Source organism: Aotus nancymaae, unplaced genomic scaffold, assembly GCF_030222135.1.
Source record: "Aotus nancymaae isolate 86718 unplaced genomic scaffold, 86718_ANA_hifiasm-v0.15.2.pri h1tg000006l, whole genome shotgun sequence".
Classification (NCBI taxonomy): domain Eukaryota; kingdom Metazoa; phylum Chordata; class Mammalia; order Primates; family Aotidae; genus Aotus; species Aotus nancymaae.
In genome coordinates, this window is record NW_026988417.1 from 6,359,928 (window position 1) to 6,378,335 (window position 18,408).

Consider the following 18,408-nt stretch of genomic DNA (forward strand, 5'->3'; position numbering starts at 1 on the left):
GCAGGCCTGGGCGCAGGCAGAGGCACCGGCCCGCACCCCGACTCACCATGAACGCCGGGGCCTTAGAGGCGCGCGGCCGGCGGCTCCATGCCCAGCGAGCGGAGGGCCGGCCTCCCTCCCTCCCTCCCTCCCGGACCACGGGCGGGCGGCTCCACAGACTGGCGGGGCGGGGCGGCGCGGCAGGCCGCTCAATCGCGCGCAGATGCAGCGAGGCGATCCGCGCAGCCGGCTCAGCGCATCAGGTCTGGCCTGAGCCCACGGGGGCGGGGCCTATGGACGGCGATGGGCGGGACCATGGGCGGGGCTCCAGCGGCCCCACCCTCCACGAGCACAGAGAACACGCGCGCCAACAGGCAGAGAGCCAGCTTCTGCCTTAAAGATCACCCGAGAGCTAAGAAACGTGTTGCCAAAAGGAATTACATAAAAATATTCGCACTGGTGAGCTCTAGGTGGTGGGGTGATGGTGAGCAGTTTTTACTCTATAGGCTACAGTGGCTCGTAGTGTTTCTCACAGAGTCTTCACAGGTGAATTTAAAACGTCAGGGAGCACACACAACACGCAGAGAGCAGCTGAGCGGGCGCCCCGGGGCTGCCGGGAGGGGAACGGACGCTGGCGAGAGCTCGCCCTTCAGACGGCGCGGTAGGCAGTCTGTCGGTGACACCTCTGGTTTTTAAAAACAGCCCTTAAACTCTGACCCTACACCATAGGGACTGCGTCGGGTCAAAATTACTTCTGGTCAGCCGCGGGCCCCACGTCCCAGCGCGGAACAAACCCGGTCTGCGGCAACACGAGGCTTCCCGAGCAGATCTCCTGGGATTCGGAATTACTAAATCACCGGCAGAAACGTCTCCATCAGAGGAAGCCTGTGACATCCACCAGGATAAAATCAAAAGGGCAGTGACAAGTGATAGCAAGGACGTAGAGAAGCTGGAATTCTCCTAAGTCCTTGGTAGGAGTGTAAAATGGTGCAGCTTCTTGTATAATTCAACATCCACCTACCATACTCCCAGGAACCCACCCAAGAGAAATATGATCACAGAGCATGCAAACATTCACAGCAGCACTGTTCCCACCAACCAGAATGTCCAGCAACCGCGGGGGCATACGCCGCATGGAAACGGCCATGAAAAGAAAGAAACTGCTGAGACATGAGCCTACATGGATGAACCTCAAAAACGCTATGCTAGGTGAAAGATGCCAGACAAGAAAATTCCATGATTCCATTTATGTGACACTTCTTAAAAAGGTCAATCTCCAGAGAGAAAGCAAATTCATGTTTGCCTGGGGGTTGAGAGTGGGATCAGCTGCGAACAGGCACGAAGAAACTTTTTTGGGTGATGAAAAAATACAACTTTGGATGTGGAACATATTTTAAAACTGGATTGCAGTGATAGTTGCCTAACTGTATACATTTATTGAAATCGTGGAACACTTACACTGAGTGGATCTCATGGTATATTATTTATACCTCGAGCCGTTTTTAAAAAGTAATAGGATAAAGAGGGAGAGAGCCTGATTCTGGCTGAAAAGATTGGGGAAGGCCTAAGACAATTATCCAAAAATAAGGCAAAAGCAGGAGTAGGGTGTATCCTTTCGATTCATTCCTGGGCAATTTCAGCATGGCTGCCTAAAGATTAATTCTCTAGGAGACTGTCCCTGTGCTATTTATTACTCCATTCAAGCCCAGATACTGTGAAGTTACATATTAACTTGTAAATAATGTCCAAAAGAAAAGATAATCCCAAAGATTATGTTTTATTGTCACCAATTTGTTCGCTGAAATCTAACCTAGCCATCTACTCTAGTTCTTTTTGGGTTTTATGCATGTGTGTACACACACACACACACACCCCTAATTCCTCAAATGCTCTTGGCATAAGTTTTACCATCTTACTGGTCTCCTCAAGGTGTTAAATAAATCTTTGACCTATGATCATTTAAATTTTTAAAAGGTAAACGTCATGAGAAAAAGAAGTGTTTTGTATGAAGAAAATAAAGGGACATACCTAAGGCAGTACACAAACCTGACTGGATCCTGGTTCAAAAAGAACAGCTTGATACAACTGAGGAAGTCAGAACATGCTCTGGGTATCAGATGCTGCTATGGAATTCCCGATCATTCTCCTGGGTGTGGTCACAGTCAGACGATTTTAAGTAGAGGCATGATGTGATTTAATAATAGAAGAATATAATGAGAATGTTAGCAGGGGATTATCTCTGGGTGACAGAATTATGGGTAATACTTATTTTTGTTATGTTTCTATTGGATTTCCAAATTTCCTATCACTATTGTTAACTTTTATAGCCAAAATGCTATTTTAAAAAGTAAAACAAAACAAAACCCCAAACCCAAATAAAGAAACCACAGCAGCACCTAAACAGACTTCTTAGGAGAGCAAGCACCAGCTTGGCCGGGGTTCCACTCCAATGCCATGTTCCCTCCCCTCCTCCTCTCAGCCCAGCTATAATCAACCCCTCCCCATTTCTTTCAAGTTACCCAGGCTCTGTTCCCTCTGCTCAGTTACTCCCTCTTCCCTACACATCCCCAAAAACCTTGGAAACCACCTACTTATCCTCAAATTCTGAGCTCACAGGTGACCTCCAGGGAGTGGTGTTTACCTCTGAAATCTGAGTGGCCCTTCCCCAGGGCCCCAGCCCTGCTTTGATGCTGCCGGGGTTCTGCTTGGCTGCCGGGCTGTGGGCAGGTTCCACAGGCTAGTTCTGTTCTTTTATTAGAAAAAAAAAAAAATCCCAACTCTTAGAAGGCCTGGTTTAATTACTAAATAAAATTCTTACCCCCACTTCGACCAAATATTACTTAAAACTCAGTGCCTCGGCTACGCCTTCGGAATCCAGTCCTGAGTGGGAGAGTCCTGAGGCGAAAGGACACCCTATCCTTTGAACTCTCCTACAACAAGGAACAATGGTGGATGCCCACAGCCCACATCCACTTTGAAATTCTACAGAAGCCGCCAGTCGAAGGCTTCCATGTGCCCCCACAGGGCTGTCTGACGCACACTCTCTTATTCGATCCTCACAACCCTACAAGGTAGGTACTGTGGGAGGCAAAATAACGGCCCCCTGAACATGTCCACCTCTTAATTCCGGGAACCCGCAGATGTCACCTCATACGGCAAGAAGGGCTTTGCAGACGTGGTTAAGGTTAGGACCCTGAGATGGGGTCATTATCTTGGATTATTCAGGTGGCTCAAAATAAGCACAGGCATCCTAAGAGGGAGGCAAAGGGAGGCGGGACTGCAGAAGGGGGCGGGCAGTGTGCTGATGGAGACGGAGATTAGAGTGATGCTTCACAAGCCAAGGAATACGGCAATCTCTAGGTGCTGGAAGAGAAAGATTCTTTCCTGGAACCTCTAGACAGATCCAGGCCTGCTAATACCTTGATTTTAGCCTGGAAGACTCATTGAGGACTTTTTTTTTTTTCTGGAAATAAGGTCTCCTTCTGTCACCCAGGCTGGAGTGCAGTGGTGCAATCTCGGCTGACTGCAACCTCCACCTCTGGGGCTCAAGCAATCCTCTCACCTCAGCCTCCCAAGTAGCTGGGATTAAAGGTGTGCACCATGCCCAGCTAATTTTTGTATTTTTTGTAGAGATGGGGTTTGACATGTTGCCCAGGCTGGTCTTGAACTCCTGGGCTCAAGTGAGCTGCCTGCCTCAGCCTCCCAAAGTGCTGGCATTACAGTGTAATACTGTGTCCAGCCCATTTAGGACTTCTGACCTCCCAAACTGAAGGATAGATTTCAGTTGTTCTGAGCCACCGAGCGTGTAGTGATTTGTTAGAGCAGCTACAGGAAACTAACACAGGTAGTGTCAGCATCACACACCCGCCCCCACTGAGCTCTCCCCGATACAGCGGCAGCAGCTCTGAGTAACCCCCTCAAGTGGCTGGGTGGGACTTGAACCCAGGCAGTCTGACTCCGGGGCTTCTAACTGCCAACTACCCAGATGTATCGCCTCCGAACTAAGATTTCTATTTCCCAAAATAGTGTTCCCTGTGTGTCCCTAAGGCCTCCTTAACTATCACACTTAGGCATAAGGCCAACGAACAAATGCAGACTGTGCCTGTTAATTCAGTGTCACAGAGAGGACTCCACCTAAAGTGCTCGCTCCCCACACACTGACAAGATTGTTTTTTAATCTCCTGAAGGCCCACTAACATTCTGAGTTCAACTCAGGCAACCTGAAGAAGGTTCACGAATAGCCTCAGTCTCCTCAAATCTGGGGTTCCTCAGAGTCCTCTGGAGCACCTACTGTGTGCAGACCACGTGCTGGCCGCTGGCCCAAGTGTGCCCCAGGCTGGGCTAGACCACACTGGAAAGGCCTGCAGGGGTTATCTCTGCCACTCCAGCTGTGCTGAAGAGACTGCAAAGGACTCTGAACTCTCCCACTCTTCCACTGGGAGTTCGGTCAGTGTGAAAGAGGGGTTTTCCGTGGGGTCCTTGTTTCCACATCAACACATTAAATTGCCTACGGGAGGGCAAAAGCTCCCAGGGGCATCTCTCTTCGTCTTTCTGGGAAGCGGCATCAACTGAGACACATCATCTCTTCAGCGTTCACAATAGTACACAACAGGCCACCCATCTGCAGACGCCACTGCCAAGTCCAAGGTCAGCCTGAAACCAGACTCACAACACAGATAGTCCCCTCCCTACAATCACAGGCTACTACAACTTCCAGTTACGTGTTTAACAAGCTTCCTAAGTGCCCCACACAAAGCAGAGAGAAGGTGCTCAAAGAACTCAGTCTGCAATTACATCATGTAAATGAATCTGTATGGATGAAATTCACACATATATAATGTGTCTCTGAGAAAGGCCCGGGAGGGTGGGCACGAAACCATCAGAGATTCCTCTGTGACAGGGGCTGTGAAGTCTCAGGGGGAAAAGGATTTTCCTGTCTTCCATCTATCATTTCAATATTTGACAGGTATTTTTTTATAAATTATATTTAAAATTTGAAAAAATAATTTTTAAGCGAATTCAGATGGCATCAAAAATCAATTTCACCAACTGCAGTTTCCAAACCACACTGCATTATTGCTGGAGCAAGGCTGTTTCCGTGTCTGTTGCTGACTTTTTCCTATGCACGTGAGACTGAAGGTCTAGCCGTGGCAGGAGACCACAATGAGAGGAGTCCTGACGGTGACGGAGCTCCCACAGGATGCCAGCCCCTGCTCCAGGACTCCACGCTTCATCGTACTTCACCCTCACAAACACAGGCAATGTGAGCACTGCCTTTGCAGAGGATACCGAGGTTCGGAAAGGCAGAGCCATGGCCTTAAGTCCACACGTCTGACTGTAAATGACAGAACCTACGTGCAGACTCGGGCTTCCTGATCCCAAAGTCAGAGGCTTCCCCAACCTACCTCAAGCCACATTCACAGGCCTGAGACCCCTACCCCTCTCACCACAGCACTGTGAAAGGACCCAGTGAAGAGCTGTGAAAGAATAAGTGTTTCCTGTTCTCGAATTCCTATTCCTTCCTGGGAGACACACCAGTAAGAATAAACACAAGATCCACAGTGTTTGTACCAAAGAAAGTGTGCTCTGAACACTACCCTCTCCAACTAACAGGGAAATTTATCACCTCCACATTAGGAAAAATAAGCAAATTTTAGGAAGCGCTAAGCATTAAATAGGAATTTCAGTCTATTTGTTAAAAGGCATTGGGGATAAAGAATTTATACTTCTCAGAATAAATAAACTGTTACCAGGACAATAGCAGGAGACTAAAAAGTAAAGTGCAAATTAAACAACCATCTTGCCATTTCCCCTGGAGAAATTTCAGATCACTTCCTTCTTTCTCACTCTTGGCATCATGTGGAAGTATGATATGTAATTAACCTGCTGCTTCTCTAAACCCTAACATTAATGGGGATGAATGGGGATTAGACATTTTATGGGATAATCTCCTGATAGACCTGTTCTCCACCAGAAGATCCCAGTACCATACAAACATGGTATCTACCACTTTGACAAGCCAAAACTTCCAGAGTAGATTCAGCTTTCAACTCTGGGTCACCAGCTGTATACTGTTTCCCTCTTTGCCCTGCCACTAGGAAGCTCAGTGTAAAATCTGTAGCATGCCTCTAGGAGTTACATGAAATTTTGTGAGTTATACCTTAGAGCATCCACTTACCTCTGGTTTCGCCTTGCTGTCCTTTGCCCAAACTTCCTCAACAATTTTTCTGTCATTCTACACATTAAAAATATATATTTTTTAAAGGCCGGGTATGGTGGTTCACACCTGTCATCCTAACACTTTGGGTCAAGGCAGGCAGATCACTTGAGGTCAGGAGTTCAAGACCAGCCTGGCCAACATGGTGAAACCCCATCTCTACTAAAAATACAAAAATTAGCTGGAAATCGCTTGAACCCAGGAGGCGGAGGTTGCAGTGAGCCAAGATTGTGCCACTGCACTCCAGTCTGGGCAACAGAGCAAGACTCCATTTCAAAAAAAAAATTATTTAAGTAGACATGTATACAGAACAAAATACAAAAGGTACAAAAGTGTATACAGTGGAAAGTAGGTCTCCCTCTTCTCTCCCACACACCCAGTTTGTTTTCCTCTCCAAAGAAATTCCACTTTTAGCTATTTTGCAAGTATCCTTCCAAATATGGTCTCTGCATTTACAAGGATATGTGTGTATCTTTATACACACAGAGCACACTATACAAATGATGATTCATTTTGCTTTGTGAGGTCAGTGCAGTATTTCATTTAAGATTTCACCAATTCCCTGCCAAACATTTAGATAGCTTCCAATCATTTGTGCTGTAATCAATACTCTTATACAACCCTCATTTCACCCCTATACAAATTTATCCTTAGGAGAAATTACCAGAAGTGGAAATGCTGAATCGAAAATACCCTGACTGATTCATTCATTCATGCTAGTTTCTTTTTTGAATTAACATACAGTTCACTTTTTGGTGTATATAATCCTATGTCTTCTAAACATTGCCTTGTAGCCACCATCATGACTATTAAGATGGAAAACAGTCCTATCACTCCCAAAACCTCCTCTGTGCTAGCCCCTGGTAGTCACACCCTACCCCACCCCGGCACTATGACTCTGTTCTCCATCACTACAACTTCGTCTTTTCAAGTTATGTGGCACAAATGAAATCACAGCATGCAAGTTTTTGAAACTGACTTTCTACCTTCAGATAATGCCTGAGATTCACCCAAGGTGTTAAGTGTGTTTATTACTGAGTCATATTTCGTCGTACGGGATGTACCACCATTCATCCATTCACTGACAGGCATCTGGGTTGTTCCCATTTCTTGAAGATTATGAAAAGAGTTGCTATAAACATGTACAGATCTTTTGCAAACATAAGTTTTCATTTCTTGATGGCAAATACCTAAGAGTGGGATTGCTGGGCTAATTCTAAGTATATGTTTCACCTAAAAGAAACTTCTTCCAACTGTTTTTGCAGAATTGCCGTGCCATTTTGCATTCCCACGAGCAATGTACCAGCTAGGACTTCCAATACGATGTTGAACAGGAATAGTAAGAGTAGACATCCTGGTCTTGTTTTCCATGTTAGGGGAAGGCCTTCATTCTTTCTCCATTAAGCATGACGTTAGCCGTAGCTGTTTTCTGTAGATGCTCTTTATCAGGTGGAGGAAGTTCTCTTCCATTTCTTCTTTGCTGAGAGTTGTTATGAAGAATGGACACTGAATTCCATCAAATGCTTTTTCCGCACCAACTGATATGATCGTGTGGTTTTCTTTAAATTAATAGTATGCTAGATTACACTGATCGATTCTCAAACACTGACCCAGCCTTGTCTTCCTAAGCTAAATGTCACTTTGTCATGGTTATAACTCTTTAATGTATTATTGGATTCAATTTGTTAATACTGTGTTGAGAATTTTTCGTGTGTCTTCATAAGGGCTATTTGCCTGTAGTTTGGTTTTTTTTGGTCCTGTATTCATCTAGTTTTGATATCAGGGTAATACTGGCCTTTCAAATGAGTCAGGAAGTACTCCCTCTTCTCAAATTGGTGTTTTCTTTAAATGTTCAGTAAGATTCATCAGTGAAACCATCTGGTCCTTCTTTAACAAATTCCAGGATGATTCAGATTATCTGTTTCATCTTGGATGAATTTTGGTGATCTGCAATTTTCAAGGAAATGGACCATTTCATCTAAGTTATCAAATTTATGTGGCTGGTGTGGTAGCTCACACCTGTAATCCCAGCATTTTAGGAAGCTGAGGCAGGTAGATCACTTGAGGCCAGGAATCTTAGACCATCCTGGCCAACATGGCGAAACTCTGTCTCTACTAAAAATACAAAAATTAGCTGGGCGTGGTGGCACATGCCTGTAATCCCAGCTACTGGGGAGGCTGAGATACAAGAATCACTTGAACTCGAGAGGCAGAGGTTGCAGTGAGCTAAGATTGCACCACTGCACTCCAGCCTGAGTGACAGCGAGACTTTGCCTTTAAAAACAACAACAACAACAAAGAAAAACCCGTACAGTTATTTATAACATTCTATTGTCTTATTTTTGTGGAGCCTTTAGTGGTATCCCCTTTTTCATTCCTTTTGCTAATTTTATTCTCTTTTTGTCAGTTTTGCTAGAGTTTAATCAATGCTGTTGATCATTTCCAAGCACAAGCTTTCGGTTTCATTGACTTTCAGTTTTGTGTTTTTAATTGCATGGAAATCTTTTCTCACATTGATCACTTGCTTCCTTTTGCTTGCTTTGGGTTTATTTGCTCTGTTTATACTTTCTTAAGGTACAAATTTTGTTTACTGATTTGAGACCTTTTTTCTTTTCGGTGTGACATTTTAATGCAATACATTTCCCTCTAAGCACTGCAACCTACAAATTTTGGTATGTTGTGTTTTCGTTCACTTCAAAATATTTTCTAATTTCCTTGTGTAATCCCAAATGCTGGGATTACAAGTGTGAGCCACCACACCCAGCCCGTTTTTTTAACTTGTTCTGACAATCTGTCAGAGCTGAGTAATGAAACACACAACTGGTGTGTTCAGACCATTTACATTTAATGTGATTGTCGATATGTTCGAATTTACGTCTACCATCTCATGTTTTCTCTTTTTTCTTCCTTTATGTCTTCTTTCCTGTCTTAGATAAAGTTTTCTGAACTTTTTTAGAACTCCATTTTGATTTCTCTATTGTGTGTGGGTTTTTTTTCCCCCATCTCTTTGTCTAGTTTAGTAGTTGGTCTAGGGATTACAGTATACGTATTAATTTTTCATTATCTACTTAGAATCAATATTTTACTACTTCAAGTGGAATGCGGAAACTATTACCATGCCCTGTCCCCTTCTGTATTTCACTTGTCTTACATATTACATCTACATACACTGTAAACCCATTGTAATTTTTGCTTTCAAACATATTTGTAAATAACTCATTAAGAAAACAGTCTAGGCCGGGCGCGGTGGCTCAAGCCTGTAATCCCAGCACTTTGGGAGGCCGAGGCGGGTGGATCACGAGGTCAAGAGATCGAGACCATCCTGGTCAACATGGTGAAACCCCGTCTCTACTAATACAAAAAATTAGCTGGGCACGGTGGCGCGTGCCTGTAATCCCAGCTACTCAGGAGGCTGAGGCAGGAGAATTGCCTGAACCCAGGTGGCGGAGGTTGCGGTGAGCCGAGATCGCGCCATTGCACTCCAGCCTGGGTATCAAGAGCGAAACTCCGTCTCAAAAAAAAAAAAAAAAAAAAAAAAAAAAAAAAAAAACAGTCTGCTGACTTGAGAACGTTCCCCAAATCAATCTCAATAGGAATGAGAAGCCCATGCAGATGTCCTCTCATTTTCTAGATTCTTTTCATGATAATTTATCATGTGCCCTGATTTCTTCCCCAGGATTTATAGTCCATTGGGAAACTCAAGTATTTATTTAAAATTGTGTTTCCCAAGAAATGACAGTTATGTATATTCAACTGTGGTTTTGTGAACGTGTTTCTATTTATGATGTTTTAATTTAATTCATCAACTTTGCATTCTGATTATATGACAAATTGTTTATTGCTCTCGCTACCTTAATCATGTTGTAGCGCACGTAAGATTGTTACTGTATATTTAAAGTCAACATCTATTTGTATTCAGTTAAAGCAAAAAGAAAATAATTTATCCAGATATTTACTATTTCTGTTTCCCTTTTTTCTTGATGTTCCAAGTCTCCTCCTAGTATAATGACCTTTCTACCTGAACAACTTTTAGCAATTCCTTTTAGAGCCAGTCTGCTGGCAACAAATTCTTAGTTTTTCATTACCTGAGAATATCTTTATTTCACTTTCATTCCTGAAGGTTTTTGGGTTTTTTTTTTTTGTTTGTTTGTTTTTTGCTGGATACAGAATTTGGGTTGACAGTTCTTTTCAGCACTCTAAAAATATTGTTTTACTTTTTCTGGCCTCCATGGTTTCTGATGAGAAATTCAGTCAAATTGTTACTCCCCAGTAAGTATGACATTGTTCTTCTCTGGATGCTTATAAGATTTCTTGTCTTTATTTTCAGCAGTTTGGTTACAATGCGTCTGGACATGGACTTCTTACCTTTTAGGGTTTATTTTGTTTGGCAGCCACTGAATTTCCTGCATCTATAGGTTTGCATCTTTCGCTAAATGTGGGAGATCCTCGGCCATCACTTACTCCAATTTTTCCACATCATATTGTTTCTCCTCTCCTTCTGACACTCCAATGATAGTGTTATACTTTTTACTACTGCCCCACATGTTCCTAAGGCTCTGCTCATTTTTTTAACTCATTTTTTCTCTGTACTGCTCAGATTGGATAATTTCTGTTTTTTGTTTTGTTTGAGACGGAGTGCTCTGTCACCCAGGATGGAGTACGGTGGTGTGATCTCGGCTCACTGCAACCTTTGCCTCCTGGGTTCAAGTGATTCTCTTGTCTCAGCCTCCCAAGTAGCTGGGATTACAGGTGCCCGCCACCACACCTGGCTAATTTTTATATTTTCAGTAGAGATGGGGTTTCATCATGTTGGCCAGGCTGGTCTTGAACTCCTGGCCTTGTGATTTACCCGCTCAGCTTCCCAAAGTGCTGGGATTACAGGCATGATTACAGCCTGGGATTACAGGCTACCCAGCCTGGATTGGATAATTTCTATTGATCTTAAAATTCACTCACTCACTCCTCTGTCATCTCCATTTTGCTATTAGGCTTGTCTGGTTAGTTTATTTCAGTTAGCCGATTTTTCAGTTACAAAATTTCCACTTAGTTCTTTTTACAGTTTCTTTTTCTTTACTTATACTTTCTGTTTTCTCATCTCAAAAGTGTTCACCCTTACTTGTTGGAGCATTTTTATAATGGTTGCTTTAAAGTCTCTTGGAAAATTCCAACAACTGCATTATCTCGGCAGTGGTGTCTTGATTTTCAAAAGATGATCCTGGCCAGGCGCAGTGGCTCACACCTGTAATCTCAGCACTTTGGGAGACTGAGGCGGGCAGATCTTGAATCCTGGAGTTCGAGACCAGCCTAGGCAACATGGCAAAATCCTGTCTTTATACAAAATATAAAAAATTAGCCAGGTATGGTGGCACGTGCCTGTAGTCACAGCTACTCACAAGGCGGAGATAGGAGGATCGCTTGAGCCCAGGAGGCAGATGTTGCAGTGAGCTGAAATGCGCCACTGCACTCCAGCCTGGGTGACAGAGCAAGACCCTATCTCAAAAACAAAAAACAGGCCAGGCACAGTGGCTCACACCTGTAATTCTAGCACTTTGGGAGGCCGAGGCAGGTGGATCACTTGAGGTCAGGAGTTCAAAACCAGTCTGGCTAACATGATGAAACCTCGTCTCTACTAAAAATACATAAATAATTAGCCAGGCGTGGTGACGGGTACCTGTAATCCCAGTTACTCGGAAGGCTGAGGCTGGAGGAGAATCAATCACTTGAAACTGGGAAGCAGAGGTTGCAGTGAGCCAAGATCCCGCCACTGCACTCCAACCTGGGCGACAGAGCGAGACTCCATCTCAAAAAAAAAAAAAAAATAGACAAAAGAAGAGATGATCCTATCGGCACCTATTCTGATTCAGAGGAAATATTTGTTTTTAAAAAAGATTCTAGTTCATAAGCCAATTAATTTTGAACTGCATTCTAGACATTTTGAATATTGTGTTAAGAAACTCTGAATTTTCTCTCAACCCTTGGGAGAATGTTGACATTTTTATCTTAGTAAGCAGTTTACCCAGTTGGATTCCACACACAAGTTCCAGTCAGCCTTTTGCGCAAGTTGTGGTTCCAAAGTCAGAGAGTTTTCAAAGCCTTTGAAGCACTTTTTGGATCTATCCTGCATGTGCACCATCCAGTGGCCAGTTAGGGAACTGCATCGTGGTCTATCCCAAAGATCAGTTAGTTCTCAAAGTCTACGTAAGCTACTCAGGGTCAGATCTGTGTATTCACAACATGACAAGAAGTCTGGGAGCTCATAAACCACGTTAAACGGTCACCTTCCCGAGCTCCTCCTCCTCTGCGATCCCCCCCGTACTTTCTAGTTTTGTGGGTCTCCCTTTTTCTGGTTCTCTAGCCATATGCTTCCCACAACTGTATCCACATCTGGGCCAAGTAATGGGGAGAGAGAGAGAATAAAGCATCAGGGGTTCACACTCTGGCCCTTGGAAACAAAACTCTTCTAATCAGCTTCCCTTTCCTGGGAGTTTCAGACTACCACCAGCTGCTGCTGTCAGAAGAATGCCTGAGGGCTGGGGTGCAAGAGAACAGAGAAAAAAAATAAAACTAGGGCCGGGCCTGGTGGCTCATGCCTGTAATTCCAGCACTCTGGGAGGCCAAGGGGGGAGGATCGCTTGAGGTCAAGAGTTCAAGACCAGCCTGACCAACATGGTGAAACCCCTTCTCTACTAAAAATACAAAAATGAGCCAGGCATGGTGGCATGCACCTATAGTCCCAGCTACCTGGGAGGCTGAGGCATGAGAATAACTTGAACCCAGGAGGCAGAGGTTGCAGTGAGCCAAGATCATGCCATTGCATTCCAGCCTGGGTGACAGAGCAAGCCTCTGTCTCAAAATAAAAATAAAAATAAATAAATAAAATAAAACTAAAAAATAGGGTTTCTGGCATTCTAAGTGATAGAGACCCATTCCCCAAACCAGAAGTACAGAGCTTCTCCTGGTGCTCTCTGTCCACATTAAGACATATTCCTGGGTTTGGGGCTGCCTGAGTTCAGGATCAGAGGAGAAAAAAATCAGTAAACTCAGTACCAGTTCAGCAGTACTTCAAATTTTGGTCTTCTTCCCCAACCCACCTGCCACTGTTTCTTTTTAGAATCTCAAATAGCTGCTCCATGCTTTCTGTTCAGGCTTTCTATCTGCATTCATTGGGTGAGATAGGGTAGAATGTGCTTATTCCGTTTTTCCTGGGACCGGGACCTGTTTACTTCTGTAAGTTCGTTCAAACCCATTTTCCAAAGGCATAAGGGATCATGAAAGTGAAGGTTTTTCTTGTTATTTTAGAATTGGCCTGTAGGCCTGCCGCCATTACCTCCACTGACCACCAAGACCTATCCTTCCTGCAAGGTGCAATGTTTTGAGATTTTCAGAGTACCCCAGACTTCTCAGAGGTGAGGAGAAAAACCGTCACTGTCCTGGAGCTGCTTTCTCCCAGGATTCTTGCTTTAAGATCTAAGAGCTGACTTGAAATTCCAGAAGGCCATCCAAGACATTCCAGGTCATACAGAGGCAAACACCACAGGCCATGAACTCATCTGCCCACATGACAATGCCTCATCTAGGACACGGAAATCTACAAGCCTATCCCTTCCTGCAGCTATCATTCCCACAATCAGCAGCTCCCTCAGACTCCAACCAGGTCATTAACTTTCTGCTCAACCTCACTTCCCAACGACGCCGTCAGCTCCTACAGCCTACGTTCACAGTGTTAGGTCTGAAAGAGTCACCCAGTCTGTTCTAAAGCATTCCCACATGTTTTCAGCCCTGAGCCTCTGACACCTGCTCAAATTACAGAGCATCACTTTTCCTTTTTTTCTTTTTGAGATGGAGTTTCATTCTTGTTGCCCAGGCTGGAGTGAAATGGCACGATCTTGGCTCACTGCAACCTCCACCTCACAGGTTCAAGCCATTCTCCCGCCTCAGCCTCCCAAGTAGCCAGGATTACAGGCACCTGCCACCACACCCAGCTAATGTTTTGTATTTTTAGGAGAGATGGGGTTTCACTATGTTGGCCAGGCTGGTCTCAAACTCCTGACCTCAAGTGATCCACCCACCTCGACCTCCCAAAGTGCTGGGATTACAGGCGTGAGCCACTGCACCCACTTTTACTTTTTAAATGGTCAGTTTTGGGCAGGAGGTAAGTCCCAACTGAAGACAGTGTGAGGGCCTGACCTCTGAAGCTTCAAGTCCAGCTGAGATGCCCCAGGGGTGTCCACAGAGAGAAAACAGTTAAGAGTTCTTAGTTTCTGATTTTGGTTGAGCCAGTAATGGCCCTTCCTCACCCCTTTTCTGCTTAACACGAGGCTGCTCAATGCCTAAACAGAGCAGAACAACAAAATTAGGCAGGTTGGATAAGCTTGCCCTAGAGGGTGACTGTGGACAGGGAAGGGCCTTCCAGGCACTCGAACATTTAGAGGATGGGAAGGTGAGTGACCTAGCAAGGAAATGGAAAAGAAGGGCGAATGGGCAGCCTGGAAGCTGAGGGAAGAAGTCACTCGGGAGGAGCCGAGGCAGTGCTGCCGATGGCCAAGGAAGACGAGGGCTGAGAACAGACACTCGCATTTGGCAGCTGGTGGTTCGCAGTCACTGGAAAAAGGTGACCTCAAGGTAAGAACTGCTTATCACTGCAATTCTTCACAGCATTTACCACAACTGTAATTATGTGTAGAGTTATTTGTTTAAATCTGTCTTTCCTTGACCCATGGTAAACTCCAAGGAAGACAAGGGCCACAGAAGGCTTGCCCTTCATTGTAAATCTCAGGATGGATCTACTCAGAGGCTCAAATCTGTGAAATAAACAAAAGGCCATAGACTCCAAGAAAGAAGGCTCCCCTTTATTCACAAGGCAAAGCAGCAACCAGAGGCCTGAAGGCAGCTCTCTCCGAATACATGCTCCCCATCTTTATCCACAAGAACTTCTCCAGTTCGCCAGCTATCACTGGAATTCGTCTGGTCAGTGTGCTTTGGGCCCTTTATTTAACCTGCTACGGCAAACATGGCTATCTTCCTTCCAATAGCTGACATTCTCTTCCTGCAATAGTTCTTACATTTTAGTATGCATTAGAATGAACTATGGCTTCCGTTAAAACAAAACTTGTTGGGTCCCAGCCCCAGAATTTGTTTTGACGTGTCTGGGGGAGGCCTGAGAACTTGTATTTCTAACAAATCCCTGGGTGGTGCTGACGTGACCCCACCGTGAGAGCCACTGCTGTCTTGTTATTCTTCTACCCATGGTCACCTCTGTTTCCCCTTTAAGAAAATCTCTCTCAAACCACAATCGAGGTTAACAAAAAATATGACTTAATTTTCAAAATTGTTATGAAATTTGAAAAGGTAACTAAAAGTTAACATTTCAATATTTCCCCAAAATAGTAATATATAAGGCCCAAGCCAAAAGAACGTGACCCAGTTAGAATAAAACTGATGCACTGGACACACGTCCTGGGCAAATCATATATGGGACCAACACCACAAATCGGACCGACTGATGAACTAAAATGTCAAGACATCCTTGACTAATAATGCTGGCGACTCACTGTGTTCAACCCTGGGTAAAAACACACCACATGTGCGTTATCCCTTAATGTATAATAATTAAGCAAGTAGATACCATCCCTGTTTAGCAGATGGAGAAACTGAGAAGTAGTAATTGGCTAAACGACAAAGCCAGAAGCCAAACCCAAGCCTGTGAGCCCAAAGCTCCTGGCCAGTGTGCCCAGCTCCACCACAGGTGCCTTGAGGCAGGTCAACCCAACTGCTCTTGGGCTCCTGGTGCCCAGCACAGGACCTGGCCTCAACATGGTGCAGTGCTCGTTGACCAGGCAGACGAGGAACGCCCTCCAGAGCTCAGGCTCATTCTCTCATACTGTGTTCCGTTGTTCCATTTCCTGTTCAAGGCTGACTGGTCATAAAAAAGAAACAACAGTAACAGCAAACACTTTCACAGCACTTTCTATGTTCACTACTATTCTGAGCCTGTGATGTGTGTTCACCCATTTAATCCTCACCACCTTGGAGGCAGGTGCTACTGTTCTCCATACGGTAGAGATGAGGAAAATGAGGCTCAGAAAGGTTAAGTAACTTGCCGCAAGTCACACAGCCAATTTGTAGCAGAGCTAGGAGACAAACCCAGGCAGTCTAACTCCAAAGTCCATGTTCTTATGTCACCATGTGATGCTGCTCTCTCAAGTAATAAGAAAAATTCCAGAGAGAGAAGGAAAAGGAATTTCCTCAACACTTTCTCTACGCTTCAGCTCTAGCTGGAGTATGGTCACCATCTTGGATCGCAGGTCTAGGCTCTCACGGCCTCAGCACCTGCCTGTGTCAGAGCAGACTGTGTGAGCCGACACCCAGGACAACAGCCAGTACCAGCCTGCAGCCCAGAGGCCTCCCCACAGTGGCGAGGCCCCGGCCCTGAGCCCCTCCCAGGCTTCACCCAGTCCCTTGGGTTGGGAGATGAGCGATGAGAGGGCCAGAGACAAGCAAGAAGGTCCTGAGCAGGACTGAATGACTCGTACAGATAAGTTACATCTTTATTATTGATGATGGAGGCAGATGGTCCTCTTCTTGGTAATATTGTGTTACCACATAATGAGCTGGCCTAGTCATTCCAGTTCACAGAAAAAAATCCTCTAAGGTCAAGAACATATCCATGCTCCCCTTATAAAAAAAAAAAAAAAACCAGGGTCCTAAAAAGACAAAGAAATTCAAACATGATGCCAGTGATATTAAGTGCCATGGGAAAATCTATTTCTTTTTACTGTAATTGTTACTTTTTTGAGTGTGGATTTCCTTAAAAACTTTATTAACAGCTTGGCTATTTAATTTCCTAAGAAATTTATAGCTGAGCTTTGTAGACAAAATCATACTTTAAGTGTATGCTATTTTATAAGCCTACACAATAAGTGATTCAAATTCAAAATTAACAATAAGCAAAATGAATTCCAACACTGATTTACTTAGTGAGTCCCCTGGGTCCAGATGATTACAGCGGAGAATGGCAGACAACCATATTGAGTCTGAAGCAAATTTAATTTGCCAACGCATGAAGAATGTAGCATGTAGAAACCCACCTTGCTGCCCAGGCCAGGAGCCTCAACACTGTGCTCCTGCCTCACCCCCCACAAACTACACCCCACACCTAACAGGTCATCACAAGTCAGTCCCATCTATTTAGCACTTAAAGGGGTGTCCTCTGTAACCCCACAGCACTGGGCCAGACCCCCGTTTCTCTTGCCTGGTCTGGTCCAAGAACCGTATTTTTGCCAAGGTGATGCCATTACTCCTTACCTAAGTAAAACACTCAGAGGCTCTGCAAAGCCTTGGGGTTAGAGGCAGGCTACCAAGCACAGCACATGGGCCCCATGGCCAGCCTCCTCCCTGCAGCCAGCCTCCTCTCTGCAGTCAGCCTCCTCCCTGCAGTCAGCCTCCTCCCTGCAGTCAGCCTCCTCCCTGCAGTCAGCCTCCTCTCTGCAGTCAGCCTCCGCCCTGCAGTCAGCCTCCTCCCTGCAGTCAGCTTCCTCCCTGCAGTCAGCCTCCTCCCTATAGCCAGCCTCCTCCCTGCAGTCAGCCTCCTCCCTGCAGCCAGCCTCCTCCCTGCAGTCAGCCTCCTCCCTAGCCTCCTCCCTGCAGTCAGCCTCCTCCTTGCAGCGAGCATCCTTCCTGCAGTCAGCCTCCTCCCTGCAGTCAGCCTCCTCCCTATAGCCAGTCTCCTCCCTGCAGCCAGCCTCCTCCCTGCAGTCAGCCTCCTCCCTATAGCCAGCCTCCTCCCTGCAGCCAGCCTCCTCCCTGCAGCCAGCCTCCTCCCTGCAGTCAGCCTCCTCCCTGCAGTCAGCAGCCTCCCTGCAGTCAGCCTCCTGGGCTCAGCTGCACACTGTCCCTTAGCTTATGCTGTCCCCACTACCTGCCTGGCACTGCCTGCAAAAGAGGTCCTGGCACCCCACTGGCTAGGGCTGGTTTCCAGCTCTGCTACTTAGCAACGTGTCCCAGCACAAGTCACTAAGCCTCTGTGTCTAGTGCTTCTTTGGTAAACTGAGTTTAATAATAGTATCTTCTTTACAAGGTTGTTGGGAGTTTTAAAGGAACTAGACACACGAGTGCTTAATCAGTTAAAACTAGCACATAGTAATCACTCAGTACATCATCCCCACAGCAATTAATTCCCTGTCACACCTTTAACCTCAATTGTCTGTGCCCCA

General features: G+C 45.3%; 1 protein-coding gene across 5 annotated transcripts in view; it reads right to left on the bottom strand.

Moving 5' to 3' along the window:
* TBC1D14 (TBC1 domain family member 14) overlaps nucleotides 1-18,408 on the bottom strand; it is a 117,666-nt gene that overhangs the window by 41,685 nt on the left and 57,573 nt on the right. The window contains exon 1 of one of the 5 annotated variants that reach the window (XM_012434972.3): nucleotides 47-178. The exons of the other annotated variants lie outside the window; for them this stretch is intronic. Coding sequence (XP_012290395.1) covers nucleotides 47-49 — 3 coding nt within the window. The 5' untranslated portion in view covers nucleotides 50-178. Of the gene's footprint in view, nucleotides 1-46; nucleotides 179-18,408 lie in introns of those variants that run through there. 5 annotated transcript variants of the gene reach the window in all.